This window comes from Brassica napus, chromosome C9 (genome assembly GCF_020379485.1).
Source record: "Brassica napus cultivar Da-Ae chromosome C9, Da-Ae, whole genome shotgun sequence".
Taxonomy (NCBI): domain Eukaryota; kingdom Viridiplantae; phylum Streptophyta; class Magnoliopsida; order Brassicales; family Brassicaceae; genus Brassica; species Brassica napus.
Genome location: NC_063452.1, coordinates 56,731,930 through 56,748,865, shown reverse-complemented (window position 1 = coordinate 56,748,865; position 16,936 = coordinate 56,731,930). Strand labels below are relative to the sequence as shown.

At 35.3% G+C, this 16,936-nt stretch overlaps 2 protein-coding genes, 1 long non-coding RNA gene and 4 other non-coding genes across 8 annotated transcripts; 1 reads left to right on the top strand and 6 right to left on the bottom strand.

The window, feature by feature from the left end:
- Window positions 1–3,839: 3,839 nt before the first annotated feature.
- Window positions 3,840–5,506, top strand: LOC125593095. The gene is made up of 2 exons (XR_007329003.1): window positions 3,840–5,095; window positions 5,170–5,506. It is a non-coding gene; the product is annotated as an uncharacterized LOC125593095 (long non-coding RNA).
- Window positions 5,507–5,788: 282 nt separating this feature from the next.
- Window positions 5,789–6,517, bottom strand: LOC106383784. The gene has a single exon (XM_013823843.1). The coding sequence runs from the start codon at window positions 6,515–6,517 to the stop codon at window positions 5,789–5,791; it is 729 nt and encodes a 242-aa protein (XP_013679297.1).
- A 4,066-nt stretch (window positions 6,518–10,583) lies between these two features.
- LOC106385351 (NAC domain-containing protein 86-like) lies at window positions 10,584–16,678 on the bottom strand. Of its 2 annotated transcripts, XR_007329002.1 has the most exons (7): window positions 15,426–16,678; window positions 14,228–14,508; window positions 13,782–14,102; window positions 12,967–13,248; window positions 12,788–12,854; window positions 11,741–12,701; window positions 10,584–11,568 (listed from the first exon to the last, which is right to left on the bottom strand). XR_007329002.1 is itself a non-coding variant. In XM_013825283.3 (6 exons), the coding sequence occupies exons 1-6, from the start codon at window positions 15,580–15,582 to the stop codon at window positions 12,319–12,321; spliced, it is 1,491 nt and encodes a 496-aa protein (XP_013680737.1). In that variant the 5' UTR covers window positions 15,583–16,678; the 3' UTR covers window positions 10,584–12,318. The 2 variants fall into 2 exon arrangements, 1 of the variants encoding a protein (XP_013680737.1); XM_013825283.3 differs by having other exon boundaries at window positions 10,584–12,701.
- Window positions 10,804–10,903, bottom strand: LOC125593720. The gene has a single exon (XR_007329618.1). It is a non-coding gene; the product is annotated as a small nucleolar RNA Z103 (small nucleolar RNA).
- Window positions 11,055–11,154, bottom strand: LOC125593718. Its single transcript, XR_007329616.1, has one exon. It is a non-coding gene; the product is annotated as a small nucleolar RNA Z103 (small nucleolar RNA).
- On the bottom strand, window positions 11,230–11,329 carry LOC125593722. Its single transcript, XR_007329620.1, has one exon. It is a non-coding gene; the product is annotated as a small nucleolar RNA Z103 (small nucleolar RNA).
- LOC125593719 lies at window positions 11,436–11,538 on the bottom strand. Its single transcript, XR_007329617.1, has one exon. It is a non-coding gene; the product is annotated as a small nucleolar RNA Z103 (small nucleolar RNA).
- Window positions 16,679–16,936: the final 258 nt, after the last annotated feature.

The following is a 16,936-nucleotide window of genomic DNA, read 5'->3' as shown; positions in this document are numbered from 1 at the left end:
GAGTTCATAAGAGAAACCAGTTCAGACAGAGAAATAAGGTTGCGCAACCACACATCTAAGGTACCAGACCATGTAGTTTGGGACGCCAAACTGCAAGGTATAAAGGTCTTGGATAATAAGATCTCAAAATCTAATTAGATCATGTCTGGAACAGTATGAAACTGAAGATAAAGAGTGTTAACACCAAATATGTATTTACATACATAAGAGCTCATAAAAGATTGTAGTACTTGGGATTTGAAGGATATAACCTGAGGATCATGAACCCACGTAGAGTACTCATAAAACCTATATAGGGACGTGGGGTGTTCAAAGAATTCAAAGTAATTATAAGACAGATGGGCGTAGTAACCATGTACATACAGAAAAGCCATCTAAGAAAGAAACAAGTGAATGGATCTTATGAGATAAGAAATTCCGTGAGATTAAAGGACATGACCACATGGTATAGTGTGTCCATGTTCCTTCTAAATAACGTTCAAGTATAGCTTGATTACACAAGGATACTCACAAGGACCAAGGAACAATTTATAAAGAGATATGCTCCTATATGGTGGATGTTACTACAGAAAATCAAGTTTGATTTTGTCTGGATATTTACTAAAGAAATAATGGTGTAGTAAGCAGCAAATGGATCACTGGATAAAGGTATCAACGTACCATAGAAATATGAGAAAGAAATTCTCATAGAACAAGCTTTGTTCCTAAGTTGTTTATGGATTGTAATATACAGCAGCTGTAAGTAATATGAAAGACTAAGTATTTACTTAGTGCAGTCAGTCCATACAGAAAATATTATAATTCCTTGTGATCATAATAAAGACCAACTGAGAGAAAAATGTTTAATGGTTCAAAGGTTCAATGATACAAGTTATCGATTGATTAAACAGGCTATGTTTTACATATGGAAAGTCTGTAGAAAAATCATAGATGTGTGTGTGTGTGTATGATTAAGTCAGCACGCCTAAGTGAGAACCATAAACCAGGATAGTGACCAGAAGGATGTCTGGTCGTGGCTTAATGATTATAAGCATTGCTAAAGCAAGAAAAGATCGATAACCATGTACAAAGGACATGAGTGTATGACTGCGAATTCATTGTGTGATGAGTTTCATTGCAGCAAATAATTATTGATGGTATGACCTTAGACACTCATGATTATGAGCGAATATAGACAAGGTCTATAGCTCAACATGGATCGACAAAAGAAAATAAAGAATGATTGGTTACAATGGATAAAGCCATTGGCACATACGAAGAGATATAAGTCCGAATGAACGAAAGATATGAAGTAAAGTTGTTCGTATGTGTTCTGGGTCTATGACTCAATATATATTGAATGTCCACATTTTGGGAAAGCCATATAACCAAAGAGAATCCGTGGGACATGAAAAAGGACCTGCAAGTAAAGTTTTATTGCAGATTATAAAGTCCATCCGAGCACCGTTTGAAGCACCATCAGTTCAACCAAGACATGGAGTGATCAGCAGCAAAGATGTACATCCTGACCACATCTTAATGGAGTTCCAAAAGACATACCAACGTCCAAGACTTACAAGTTCATTCAAGGAGAATCCAGCTGATCATCTTCACCAAGTCATAGGCAACTTCAACGTTCAAGAAGACTCGGATACCAGATGGGAATGCGTCTACTACAGTGATGCATTCATCAGGGGGAGTTCATGTGTTGTACTCTTTTTCCTGTCTTGTTTTCCCTTTTACCACATTGGGTTTTGGGTTTGTCAAGAGAGGTTTTAATGAGGCAACATCCAAAGCATGAATGAACCTTGACCGGATGTGTCGATCAAGGGGGAGTGTTATAAACCATTTAGTGATCGACCCATTTATCAGCCCGTGTAGCAAGACGGGCCAAGCCCATCCGCAGGATCATACTGGCGCCTATCTACTCTTGTGTTTATCTACATTATAGTTGGTGTTTATCTTACGTATTGCTAGTCATTATCTAGTTAAGGATAAGTACGATCTCATGTCGATCCAGTACTTAGACCGTCATTACCATATGTATATAAAGACCAGTTGGTCGACCTAATAATACACACAAGTTCCCCTCTTCATTCACAACAGTAACATGGTTCTAAACTTCTAGTTAATTAGATTTTTCATTATTCTTCGATTAATTTAGGACGATTATTGTTACTCAACCTTAGTTTTATGGTTGTTGATTTTACTAGTGTTTGCATCTCTATTCAGCAAAACATGTTCACATTTCCAGGAAAAAAATAAAATATTTGACTCCGGAAAAGATCTTCTCTCTAGTTCTTAAAGAAGGAGCGCACATGAGTTTTTGGAGTTAGTTGAGTCATCGGCTGTCTTTTGCTCTCGGTGTTAGCGTGCCCTCGAGGATACATCTCTATTGCCATTGGAAGAAATATTTAAATCACTTATATCTTTCACTAATCTTCATATTCCTCATATTCATTAAAACACCTACAATTACCAAATTAGCCTCAGGATAAAGAAAATAAAATAAATACAATTTAATGAAAGTTGAAAAAAAATGAAACCCGACCGTACAGCTCGATTGCGGTGAGGTTTCAACGATTGCGGTTCGAGGGGATTGCGTTTGGGAAAATGGAACCGGACCGTACGGCTCGATTGCTACTCTGGCCTCACTCCGGCTCAGTCCTTCGTCGTCTTCAGCTGCTGTGTAAAAGCCAATCATATCCCTTGTCCATCGCTGGTGTAACCTCCCTCCACCATAGAACATGTAGGTTTTAGGGTTCCAAAGCTCTTAAATGAGCTGAGAAACCAGATTGGAATGGATTTAGATGTTGCATCTTGGTATCCGAGTCTATTATGAGTTGAATTGAGTAGGAGAATGGTTGCATTGTTCGATTCTAGTGCGCTGAATGTAGATTCAAAATCAAAACGTGTACGACAGTAGAACTAGAAAAACTAGTATTACTGATGACTGTTGTAGAACTAGTAAAACTGGTATAACTTCGAATGTATAATGGATGGTATTGTATGCTTTTGGCATGCTACAATGAGCCACAACATCATACACTTCAGATGCGAAGGTGGAATGTATTGTTTAGTGTTGAAGCATGTTGTGGAGGAGATAAATCTTTCAATGGTAGAAGCACGCATATGCAAAAAGGTCGGGCTTGATGAATGTAATGTGAAGTTGAAATTGAGTTACATTCCACTGCTAGTTGGGAGTGGCGAGAAATTCGTCATTTGTGATGATGAGGATCTTTGTGGTTATCTTTTGTCTCTTGATAAAGACAACCGTAGGTGCATTTTGTTGGTGGAGGCAACAAAAGGTCAGAACTCTCAGAGCAACTTTCAAGAGCGGGCAAACGAAGTTTAAGAGCGGGGAAACAAAATTTTGTAGGTACGAACTATGAGGTATGCCATTCGAATGATGATGAAATCGGAGACAAAGCCATAACTTGATATGGTGGCAACAATCAAGTTGATAAACAACACGAGTAGAAGATTGTGGCGATTGAGGAGATGTTGGAAAAAAGTGATGAAAAAGTAAATGTGGATGAAAATGTTGATGCCAACTCAAAGGCACACCACAACTACTCAAAGGCACACCAAAACTAGTTGCATCTCTATTGCATGATGATTATCCAGGGCGATGGAACCTCTTGTTTTATTGAAAATTTTTACTCTGTTTATTGAAAAACTTTGTACAAATATGGTGAGCTGTGTTTTTGTTTGTGTAATACTAGTATGACTTTCTGAAGTTGACTTTGAAAATCGAAATGTTTGAATTTGACTTTGCTTTATCTGTATTTTAGTACCATATAAATTTTTTTGCAGACTTTTGAATTTGAAATACCATATAAATTTGCTTGGACCAAACAATTTGCTTGGACCAAACAATATTAGTTCTAAGGTTATAGTTACAATAGTATAACTGAGATTATAGTTACAAACTAGTTCAAAGAATAAAAAAAAATTAAAGATAGATACAAATAGTAGTTTCAAGAATCAAAAAAATTTAAAGATAGATATAGATACTAGTTCTAAGAATCAAAAAAAATTAAAATAGAAACATATACTAGTTCTAAGTATCAAAAGATTAAATTGAAAATTTGTGAGTTATCAATAATTATCGGTGGTATGAACAAAAATAGAGAAAAGGAAAAAAACTAAATTCATTTGTATATAGTATGATTTTGACTTTGAATTTGACTGTTTTATTTGTGCAACTATGGAGAACTGTTTTTTTGTTTGTGTATTACTAGTATGACTTTCTGAATTTGAATTTGGAAATCAAAATGTTCGAAATTGGAAGTCAGAATAAGAAATATAATCTTTAGTAGTCGAAAAAATGTTATATTCAACAAAAAAAATGTTATACTCTACAATCAAAAGAACAACCCATCACACTACATACACTTTCATAGTCATTTTGTTAAATATGTAATTACTAATCATTTCGCTTTAAAACTTGTATAGACACTTTTATTACGTAAATCACCAATAATCATATTTTGGAATCTTATATTTTATTGTACAACTAAAGAAGTAGAATATAATTACATATAATACTAAAATAATTGAAAATCACCGAAAGTACAACTATTTTGATATTTTGTACAACTACTATCCTGGGGAGAACTAATTGTATATATTAGGCGGGTATTTAAAAATAATTCAAAATTTTGGCGGACTTTCTAAAATTTCATGAGTCAAGGCGGGATTTTCGAGGGGAAAAAATAGATTCTCATTTCCCACTTACCACTGTCAAGTCCTCTCTCTTGTCTCCCTCTCTCTCTCATCTTTACTCTCTATTCTATCATCTCGTCTCTCTCCCTCTCATTCATCACACATTTCTCATCTCTCTATTACCTTTCTCTCTCATCTATCTCTCGCAAATTCCTCAATTTCTCTCAATTCCGAACAGGAAATTGATCCATGGGTTGAGAAACAGGAAAGGAAAGAGATGATGAAGATGAAGAAACACTGCGACATGCTTCAGTTTATTTGAGATGCTGAGCACGGGAATCCATCTTCGTGCCCATCTGAGGGACGAATCGTCGACAAGTTTTTTACTAATCCAACAGATAAGGATTTTCTACCAGGCCGAAGGTACTTCACTTGCAACGCGTACAAGGTAATTTACATTTTCTCTACTTGCTTAACTTACTGCAATATGTCAAACTGAGTGCAACTATGTGAAACTTGCAGAATGATGGGCTCCACTTCCGTCAACCATGGGTTCTCGGAGTTCAGGAAGAGGTTCGCTCCTTCAGGTAGGAGGTGGACGAAATGGCTGCAGAGATTGCTCAGCTTAAGGAGCTTTTTACCCGTAAATGAGAAGCCGTATGTTGTTTGGATGTGTGTCTTTTGTTTATGCATTAAGCCTTATGTTGTTTGGATGTTTGTCTTTTGTTTCTGCAATAAGCCTTATGTTGTTTTGTTTGGATGTGATGTTGTATTAAGAGTTGCGGAATTGTGTTAAGACTTCTAGAATTAATGTGATGTTGTGTTAAGACTAATTAATGTGATGTTGTGTTAAGACTACTAGTTTTCCGTAGTAATACCACAGTTTTCCGTAGTAATACCATATGGAAATGTTTCAAAACGATCCAAAACACTTAAACATATCATACATAGCTACCAAAACACTTAAAACATATCATATCATACATAGGTTCTGGAACAAAACACGTAAAACATAACATATCATACATAGGTTTTGGAACAAAACACTTAAACTTAAAGTAGATTCCAAGTTTTACGCAGTTTTCCGAAGCATACAACACAATAAAGTAGCTAAACGCATTACTCCAAATTCATCCAAGTTTTAAGTAGTTTTAACTCTTTTCCTTCCCTTCCTCGTGATACGATCCGGAGGTATGATCTTCACCTCCTTGATATGACCTGGTACATTCCAAGAAGACATGTCGGGCACAACATAAAGTGTCATGTCATACGCCAAAGCCCACAGTTCCGTCCAGTAGTATTTTGAGCACAGCTCATGGATATTAAGGCGGCTGCCATCAACGTTTGTAGTGAAATAGATGTAAGCTGCCATTCCGTGCAGACAAGGAAACTTTTCATAATCCCACACCTTGCAAGTACAATATTTTCCAACCAAGCTCGCCCAAAACATATTTCTTGCAATGTCAGTGATCTCGTACTTAAGCTCATAACTATTAAGCTCCCGTACAGATAGCTGTTGTGCAACAACCCATAGATTGTGCAAGTAGTTCTCAACCACAGGCACCAGTCTTGTATCGATTAATCTACAAACAGCATCCTTCCATTGAGTGAACCAATCAGAAAATTTCCTGACGATACAATCCAACATTGGTATTAAGGCCCACCTCGTTGCCTCTTTAAACACGCTCTTCATTGATTCCACACTGCTGCTTGTATCGAAGTTGTACATGTCACGTGGGAAAAAAGACCTTGCCCATTTGTCCTTTTCAGTATGTTCCACCACATACTTGTACACAGCAGAATATCTTTTCTTAAATGAGTCGTAAGCAGAGTTGAAGTCACCCACCGTGTAATATATGCCCAACTCCATAAATCTATGCCCGACTATATTCTTGTTGACGTTACAAGCATGTCATTTCACTTTTTTCCTTCAAATGCCATAAACAATGCCCATGGTGAGCCTGCGGAAACACGTTTCCTTTAGCGAAGATCAAGCTCTGATTTTTTTCACTCATGAAAACCAGTTCAGACGAGTCTCGTATAACACTTTTAAGCATCTCGAAAAACCAAGTCAAACTAGCAAGATTCTCACCATCTAGTACTGCAAACGCAAGTGGATAACTATGACCATTAGGATCTTGAGCTTTCGCGAAAACTATAACACCACCATATCTATTCTTCAGCCATGTCGCATCCACAGCCATCAATTTCCTCATAAATGCAAACCCTTCAATGCAAGCTCCCAAAGCTATGAAGAGGTACTTGAATTTACTTGCATCATCCAATTTCACACAGGTTTTTGTTTCCGGATTCACTTGCTCTAACATGTACAAATAGCTATACATCATTTTGTAGCTCTCTTCCGGACTACCAGGTATATCACTGACGTGATTGCTCATTGTATCCTGCCAAAAAAAGAACAAACACAAGAAACTGACAACAGTTATCCAAAGTTATCAACAGTTCTATCCGTTGTTCCGAATTATACAGTTATACTACAATTATCATGAACAAGATCGATCTAGGTCCAATGAGAAGTTGCATGTACATTCTCCAATTCTACTGCATATACATTCTCATTCCACCATTGGAATGCATTATATACCAATGTATTTCAATTGCAAATCCATTAAAACATACTTCCAAAAGAAAGCTCAAGACGGAGACCACAACTTACGGATACGAAATGTTTGACGTCAGGTGATTGGTCTACGCAGACAACGGCGGCGGCGGTAGAGAAGCTGCGGGAGAGAGGAGTGGAGGTGGAGCTGAGTTGCGGGAGAGCCGAAGGAGGAGGAATCGCCTTAGCCTCTTCTTTTAGTTTCGCGAGAGAGATGAGAGAAGTGAGGCTCATGAGAGGATGAGCGATTAAAGGAGGGAGGGAGGAGCGATTAGAAATCGCATTTGATTTTAGGGTTTGGTTGGTTTTTTCGGTTTATCCACTTAGATCCGACGGGTTATTAGATGGGTGGGTTTGACCCTGGTTTTCTTTGTAATTATCGACACTTACCCTGGCTTTATCGTATTTCATTCATTTTCGATTTAAAAATAAATGTTAACTGAAATAGAAGTTATAACGAGGACATCCTGGCTTTAAAAAAATGAACGAGGGGCGCTACAGACGATTTCTCTTGGTCCTCATCTATCCCAATGTCAGGGAGAAGTCACTTGATTATCCCCTTCAGGATGAGTCCTTTTTTTCCTTTGCATGTACTTCATTCATCACTGTCTCAACAACTTCCAATCAACCGGCACTTCTCTAAATAATGGTCGGCCTAGTTTGTGTCGGAGGTCATGTTCTCGGATGCAGCTAGCTGTCCGTGAAGGTGCACTTAAGAGGTCTTTGCAAGCTGTTCTTGGCAAACCTTATCCTTAAGAATTGTTCATCGAGCAAAGCTAATATCTACCGGACTCGGTTCTCGTTATAACTGCATATTCGATTTTGCGGACTTTGTTGTTTCTTCTGCTTATTAGTTGTTGTAGTTTGTTCCTATGTAGCTTGGCTTGCCTCTAACCTTAGTTTTCATTTATGTTGTTATGCTTCTTGTGTTTTTATGTATTTCAGTCAAAAATTAAAAGTTTGTAATGAATTTTAACATTTTTACCAAAAAAAATTAAATGTGATAAAACTAAAAACATAGTTCCCTTACAATAAATAAAATAATGTTTATTTATTAAGTGAGTAATTAGAGAGAGATGCATCAGCCTCTCGAAACTTAGAAAAACCGTAGTCTTTTTCAATTTTCTCCCGCACAAATCTAAAAGCTAAGGTGGGTCGATGGCTTTTCTAACACTAACACACTAGGTAAAGACCCGAGCCAAGCACGGGGTGAGTTAAGATGACAATAATATTTGTTGATTATAAACATTAGTGTGATGCCAGCATTAATTATGTAAAGCTTATTTGATGAAACTTACAATGGTTAAGCTACAAATAATTTACATCGTTAATTGAAGTTTATTTGATGGACCATCGTTATGACTTAGCAACTAATAGGAAACGTCCATAAATTGGTATTCGAGTTTTAAAACAAATTTTATAAAAATCCATGAACTCCAAACAGTGTATATATTCCAGGGCACACAACTTTTTTTTTGTAAGCCTAAATATGTAGTACAAACTTTTTCAAAATAATTACATTTACTACACATTTTATATAACATATTTTCCAGCATGTTCTTTATATAAATTATAGAACATACTATATTTTTTTATAGAACATGCTATATTAAATTAATGGCTGCTATAAAGTATAATGGTTTATGAAATCTTTCGTGTTGGAGGGAATGATGAATCCTTCAACCTTGTTTATATAGAATGTCGAAAGGAAACTAATAATAAATACGAAAATATATTACAAATCAATATCTTGGATGAATATAGGGAACTAATAATAACTATGCATTAACCTATCTACCTTATTTGTTTAATCACAACACTAAAATTGATGCCACTACTATATTCTGGCCAGAAACACAAAATATCACTGACTAATATGGTGTTTTGGCTTGGTCAGAAAGTTTACAATAAATACCATTAAGTAACCGGATTTATTAGCAATTATTTGGCAATATAGGGTCTGATTGGTAATGGATGTAGCTTTAAAATTTTTGCTTTAAAAAAAATCTGTAAACTTTTTGCTGTGGCTTTAGATTTTATTGCTGCAGAATTTTATGGAAAGCACAAAAAAATTGCTTTGGATATTTGGCTCTGCAGAGCACTTGTACAGCTGTAGGTTATTTCAAAAGCTGTGGTTTCAAAAAAAAATTTAAAGATTGATTGCTCTGAATTTGATGCTTTAAAAATAAATAGGGCTGTGGACAGCACCTACATCAACTACCAATCACCCGCATAGTTGGAGCAAATCGAGCAGATTTACCTTTTTCACAAGTTTTTTTCCAAAACAAATAAGTATGTTGTCTGAGGTTATAAATAGTAAAGTAAGAAAATGTCATGAACAAAATGTTAGTTTGTTCGAGAACCTGTAAATTCAGTTTAGACTTGTAGAATTAATGGTAACATGCTTGGACAATGGAATGTTAGTTTTTATAACCATTGATATTTTGATTCGAAACAAATGTGTTTGTTGTGGACCGTATATTTGTTCATGACAATAGGTTTTAAAACAACAGGAACCATTGTTTTAAGTCTAATAGACATAGTCAAGCTTGAATTTATTCCAGGATAATACGTGATAATAATTTTATAGGTTCATGTACCAAAATATCAGTTTGTCTCTAATAATGCCATACTTGTCATGAACAGAATGAACAGAAGGACAAAAAGGTACTTACAAAACATACTAATACGGTCGTGAAATATACATACTAATACGGTCGTGTTTATTTCGTATGCGAAGATGAAGAAGTCACGATTTTTTTCAGCCAACGATTTAAATTGTACATAAATTTGATTGATAAAACCGGTTAAAACAATTGACAATGTCGACCAGTTATTGTATTACGAACCAGGTAAAATCGTATGACAAATATCTTTAATCTATTTATTATTCAATATATGTCTTAATATATGTATAATAGGTACCAATGACAATACTGGTAAATATTCTACTAATTTAAGGACTATTAGATTAGTTGGCTGAGAAGAGTTGTGAGGTTGCCACATAGGCTATAATGACAAAGTTGTTATTAATTTACCAAAGGAAGATTATTTTTAAAAATGCTTCTTGATTAATAAGTAAGGGATGTTTACATTTAATCAAATGCATATACATCAATATAAAGCAGCAACTCATATACTTGTAAGTTCATCCCACGGGCGTACCATGTCTTGTGTAAATCGAGCAAAGCTAGATAAAAAAATTACGTCCCTTCCCGCTAAACTCACACCGCACCATTTATGATGTTAATCAGCACATATAGTTTTACAGGTTTAGACATACTGAATTTGAGAATAGCTAGGTAGAGACCGAGGATATTTTCTTATGCTCAAAACTAGTTAATTCGATTCAGGTTACAAAAATTACGGTCACCCAGCTTCCTCAAGAAACAACCTCATCGAGATCTAAACCAGTCGAATCAATATGTAAATACTACCAACATCCAGAACAGAAACAAAAAAACTTACAGGACTAAAAAAACAGACAGACTACATTGGTTTATAAATCACATTTTTTTTATTAAAAAGTAAGGAGAATGGATCAGAACATTGGCTTGATTTCCTCTGATGAGAGCAAATAATAATCGCTTAGCATAATCAGATTCGATCATTTGGGGAAATTGTCATCACCTCCATATCTCCTTTAACAATAGCGGACCAATACCATATGTTTTTGATTTATCTAGCACATCCTAGAAATTTTTCAGCTCAACATAAGCTCCAACAAGCCTACGACGATAAATATCACATATTAGTAAAAAACAAAACTATAAAAAAATTAAGGAGAATGGATCAGAACATTGGCTTGATTTCCTCTGATGAGAGCAAATAATAATCGCTTAGTATAATCAGATTCGATCATTTGGGGAAATTGTCATCACCTCCATATCTCCATTAGTAAATAATAAATAAAAGTTTATCAAACAAAAACAAATAAATCAACTGTATGTAAAAAAAAGGAGAAGGATCAGAAAATAGGCTTGACTTCCTCTGATGGGAGGAAATATAAATCGCTCAGTATAATCAGATTCGATCATCTGGGGAAATTGTCATCACCTCCAATTCTCCATGTTTAAAATTGTATATTAAGATCTAAGGAAACCAACTTAAGAATACTAACAAACAAATCAATAAATCTAATGTAATTCAAATAAAAAATAAAAAGGAGAAGGATCAGACTAATTGGCTTGACTTTCCTCTGATGAGAGGAAAATTCTATTCGCTCAGTATAATCAGATTCGATCATCTGGGGAAATTGTCATCACCTCCATATTCTCCCTTTTAATCTTTCATCAACAAACCTAACAACAACAAAAATCTACTTTCAGACAAGACATTCCAGATCTTAGGCTGTCTACTAGATAAAATAAGTTTCAGACAAGATTTTCCCTAGACTGCGAACTCGTGATGATTGATAATACACAGAGGTATTTACATTTAATATCAAAACAAATAGAAGAAATAGGAACCTACTATTGCGTCAACTCATACACAACGAACATGAACAAGAACGGTGGTAATCAGTTAAAGTGACGCGAGCAAGAAACACTAAAAAACTAGAGATCAGAGAAGCAGATCTAAGCAAGGTTCAAGGGTATGAGAAGTCGACGGCTGGTTTTTGTGAGAGCTTGAGGTTTTAGTCAAAGGTTATTTATACTGCCAATGAGATGTGGCTGATGCCGTAAAACCCTAACGCGCGTGTTATTTACGTGACTCGTACTTTAAGTAAATTTCTCTTTGGTCCTCATACTTTGTAAAGTTTTACGGACAGAGAGGCAAATACTTTTAAATGTTTTTTTTTTCAGACCTTCCTTTTTCTGTTTTTTAGTTGCTTTCTTTTTATGTTTTTACTTTTTATAAGTTCTTGGAAAACAAAGTATACATATACAGCTAGATTATGAGAATTCCACAAACAACATAATGGATTAGGCATGATAGTTTTTCTCTCCCCCAATAATATTTTACTTATGACAATGAAAATCAATCAACATTTCAATATATAGTACAGTCTCTTCTTTTTAGATAGTATTGGATAAACAAAATTAATAAAATCAGAAAATAATTGTAAGACACTTGTAATAATGTTTTGCAGCTAAACCAATCTGATTCAATTTCATCTTGGCAACATTTTCAGCCTTCTGGAACCAGGAATCCTTGCCTTCTTCTTCCGTAAACAATCTTCTCTCTTCATTTCCTCCGACAAGATTAATGTGAACTTTCAAAATCTGCGACGGTACGACTCGATGATATAAAACTTGAGTTGTTTGACGTGTGCAAATGAGCATTTTATGGTCTACTCTAGTCTCTTCTTCGATCATTCCGGATCCTGAAGAGTTTAGAGTTATGTTTGACTTGTCAGTGTCTTCTACTCGGTCCTCAAACGAGAAAAACTCATCAATCTCTATGTTGTTGAGTGTACTGGTCCCAGATCTGCCTGTAGTAGTAAAATAAATATTAGAATTACTCACACATTTATACATGGTCTCGTTTCTGTACTTAGAGTTCTTATATCATACCCACCAAAATATTCAATATCTTGATCATTCTCCTCAAAGCTTGGCAAAACCTCTACGTCTTCTGCGAAACTCTGCTAGGAATACATATATTAAAGCGGACGTCCATGCTAAGGTTTAGACTTTAGAGCATATAATATAAATGACTAATTTACATTACTGGCTATGAGATATGATGTTAATTACCTGATTTAAAGACCCGTTAGACATGTTCATCCATGTCGAGTGTCCAGCACTGTGCAATTGTTCTTCGAGATTTCCAATGTGTATTAAATGATCATCAACGTTGCTGTTATATAGCTGGTTGCGGTTACTTGCAACGAAAGCAAAGTCATCGAAACCACATTGACCGCTGTTTTGATTCATTCCATTGGAGAAAATGCTGGTCTGAACCGGCGTGTTTTCTACTTGCAACGGTGGCAATGACATTTGATGCTGCAACATTCCACGTTCAGTTTCTGTATACACCTATTATACACAACATGTTAAGATAAGGAGCTGATCATTCCATATAAGCTTTAGAATTATACTCCAAAAAATCATTAACAAATATAATTTAAAAATCATTCAACCAATTAAAAAAATGACTGCAAAATATAATTGGTTACACAATTTTCAATAAAATTAAAAATAATATAAATATATCAAAACTTTATCTATTTTGAAACAACAAACATCTTCTAAAACAACTAATTAGTTACACAGTTTTCAGTAAAATTTAAAATAATATAAATATATCAAAATTTCATCTATTTTGAAACAACAAACATTTTCTAAAACATCAACTATTATAAAATAGAGAGAGTATTAACTAAGGCCAAGCCCGACTCAAAAAGTAGGGCCTTGTGCCATATTATTTTGTTTTCGTTTTTAGACAATAACCAATTTTAAAATTGGACCCTTGCTATACAAAAACTTAAAAAGTTAGAGCTAGTAAAGAAAATCTGATAAAAAATGTGGGATCCTGACACTACCCTAGAGCCGGCACTGACTAAGGTTACCTTAGATTGATTGAGGTATGGTCCATAAGGAGATTCGTAATTTGAAAAGCTTGGAGTCATGTTTTGTGACAAGTATTGCGACCGGTCATCATGATCACCGAATGCGTTTCCAAATATCGGTTGGGTCTCCGTAACGTTATTGTAAGGTAGAACTTGATGTGTATTTGAACTTATTTCAAGATCCGAACCAACGTCAAAACTTGAGCTACGACTTATATTCGAACTCGTGTGGGCGTAAGGCTGATGATGCTGCTGATGTTGATCTCTTGGTTTCCCTTCGATTATTATCTTCTTGAAAACGCGGCAAAGTGCATATGCATCCTGAAATTATTAACATCATCAACTAAAGTTTAGTTTCAAACGGTCTTGTCTAATAAATAATAATAAAGTACAAATATATATACTTTAAGAGCAAGTTAACTGATTGGTTGGGTTAGCTAGTCAACCTGCATGCCGAACGCAGTAGGTTCGCATTCGGTTTCATCGAGGCGATATTCATGCATGACCCAACCAGTTCTAATACCGTGTGGGGCGCGTCCACGATAATAAACTAGGGTTTTCTTGGTTCCTATGGCTCGATCTCTCAGACTCACCCGCCGGTCTTTGCCGGTGGCTTTCCAGTAACCGCCTTTTGTTGCTCGGTTTGTTCTTGAACCATTGGGGTACTTTCTGTCCCGTGGACTGAAGAAGTACCATTCTTGGTCTTTGCTCGGAAGCAACGACTTCCCTGCCAATTTTTATCGGTGATTAGTTTCTGACGACAACAATGATTATATATGTTATACAAGTTTGGATAATCCATCTGAAATTAAAGATTTACAGTTTCCAAAGATACAAACCCTAAAGTACACACACAAATAAAGGCAAACTCATAAAAGGCTTGGTGGTCCATGAGAGTTTCTTTTTTGACCAAAAGGAGTCCAACAATTCGGTTGCGTCTGGTCTAGTCTATACTACTGTAATACATTATATATATAATATATTAATTGCTAACATTTATTTGTTTGCATCTAAGCTTAGTATATTTTTAGATAAGCCAAACCGGCAGATTCAATCCAAACTGATCTTAAAATGATAAAATTAAAATCAATGATGTCATCTGTAGTTTTGTTATTAACAACCCCTGGGATAAGTTTGAAGATGTGTAGAATCGGATATGAATCGGGATGGAAACTAAAACCAGAACCTATATATGTATATAGTAAAATTCATTTCATTTCATTTCACTCACTATTTTTTTTTTTTTTTTGAAACAACACTCATGACTATTCTTCTACCTGAAAAATAAACGAACAAAAACTCCGATGGAACACCTGTTACTCTATTAGTTGCAAAAGGAATTGCCAAGTGCACTAGATCTTAGTTTGAAATTGATGTTAGTTTAGCATCAACTTTTTATAAATAGCATATTTACAACGAGATGTAAATAGATTATAGATGTATATGCTTTGATCAAGGTTAACGTATATATTATGGGTTTTCTTGTCATCGTGATATTCTTATTCTTTTCTTCACTCTATGTCATAAATCTACGTTAAACCCTATTAAGCTCTTAAGCTAGTCAGCTAGAAAAGGATCTTGTACCAAATCATATACTGATAGATTGATTTGTGATTAGTCACTAATGTTCTAATAATTTATTACCTGGCAAGTCCCATGGTTCGCACTTGTAGAGGTCTACTTCAGGGATAATTTCCAGCTCTATCTCTCGACCGTTGATCTTTCTTTTGAGATAGTATGTGATTAGTTCCTCGTCCGTTGGATGGAACCTAAAACCAGGAGGCAACGAGACCGGAGCCATGTATAAACTCTTCGACGATATTGAAACCTGGATTCAATATCGGTTTATGTAGTGTGCGACAAGACTTAACGAACGGTCTTGTTAGGGAACAAAAGACCGATCGTATTATACGTATATAGGAAAGGTATAACTGAGTAAGAGATACTAGAGAGGTGGAGAGAAATAATACGAAAGACTCAAGAGAAAGAAGAAAGAGAGAGAAAACAAATGTTTTGTGTTATGAGGGCTTGAACGGTGTAGGTTTATAAATAAAGAGGAGAAAGACAGATTTTCTTATAAAATGGCTGAAAACTAAATAATCAAAGGGAGAGGATGTCACCTTTGGAATGAAATAACAATATAAAATTATAAAGAAAATACCCAATTGGTCCCATCTTTTTCTTGATCTCTTTTTGTTTTCTCTTACACAGATTCTGATTCTCACCATCGTTATCTTCAAGTTTGATAGATAGGTTTAAATATTACTAAGAAAGCTTTTGTTATTTATTCACAGTAGACCGGTCCATACATTACATAAAGAAATTAAACTGCGAATGAAAATTTAAATAAATGATTCATTCATTATAATTTTTGTGGATTTTGAACATATTTTCCATGCTACGTGGTTCTGGGATACTTGTTAACTTTCAAATACATGGTTTCTGTATAAAACTATACAAAAACATATGTCACAATTAAAATCGGCATAATGCAAAAATGTATTTCTTCATCTAAGAGGTCTCCTAAAGTATTCCATCCTTCCCCAAGTGTTGTCGGTTTGGAATGTTCCACGTGGCAGGACATCATTGGGTGCATGGGGAAACGAATATTGGGTTAACCAATAGAAACTGGTTTCAGATCTTTATGTTTTGCGGCGCTTCTAACTGAAATAAACTGCCTCATTTGTAATATCCCACTTGCGAATCCTTTAGTCACTTCGTGATTGCCGCTGATCAATATACAATCCCAATCTCAGCTATTCTTTTAATTACCGATCCCGAACCGAATCCTTAGCTAATCCCAGAGTAGAGCAACATCTCTTGTGAACTAGTTTTAAAAAATCATGTATTAGTTAGTTCAGTTTATGTTCGTTTCGTACTTCGCAGAGAACATGTTGCACTACTTGTCCATTCACAGGTGACATAAGCATGTATGTATACAAACACATCGCAATTTATAGCTTTTTAAAACGTGAAATTTGTAGATAACTTAGCTCTGATTTTACATCATCGATCGGTTGAAGTATGATCATTAATTATAGAGTAATTATATTGGTTATTAGTGTCTAGTTATAAGGCCATTCTCGAGAAATTAAATCTCCCGTGACTACAAAATAAATCAAGTTTGGCATATTCTCATTGCCCCGTCATCAGAT

Coding starts and splice junctions, on each gene's coding strand:
- LOC106383784 (XM_013823843.1), bottom strand. CDS start 6,517: ATGGAGTTGGGCATATATTACACGGTGGGTGACTTCAACTCTGCTTAC.
- LOC106385351 (XM_013825283.3), bottom strand. CDS start 15,582: ATGGCTCCGGTCTCGTTGCCTCCTGGTTTTAGGTTCCATCCAACGGAC. Junction 14,509..15,425: donor CGAACCATGGGACTTGCCAG/GTAATAAATTAT, acceptor AAAAATTGGCAG/GGAAGTCGTTGCTTCCGAGC. Junction 14,103..14,227: donor CTACTGCGTTCGGCATGCAG/GTTGACTAGCTA, acceptor TAATAATTTCAG/GATGCATATGCACTTTGCCG.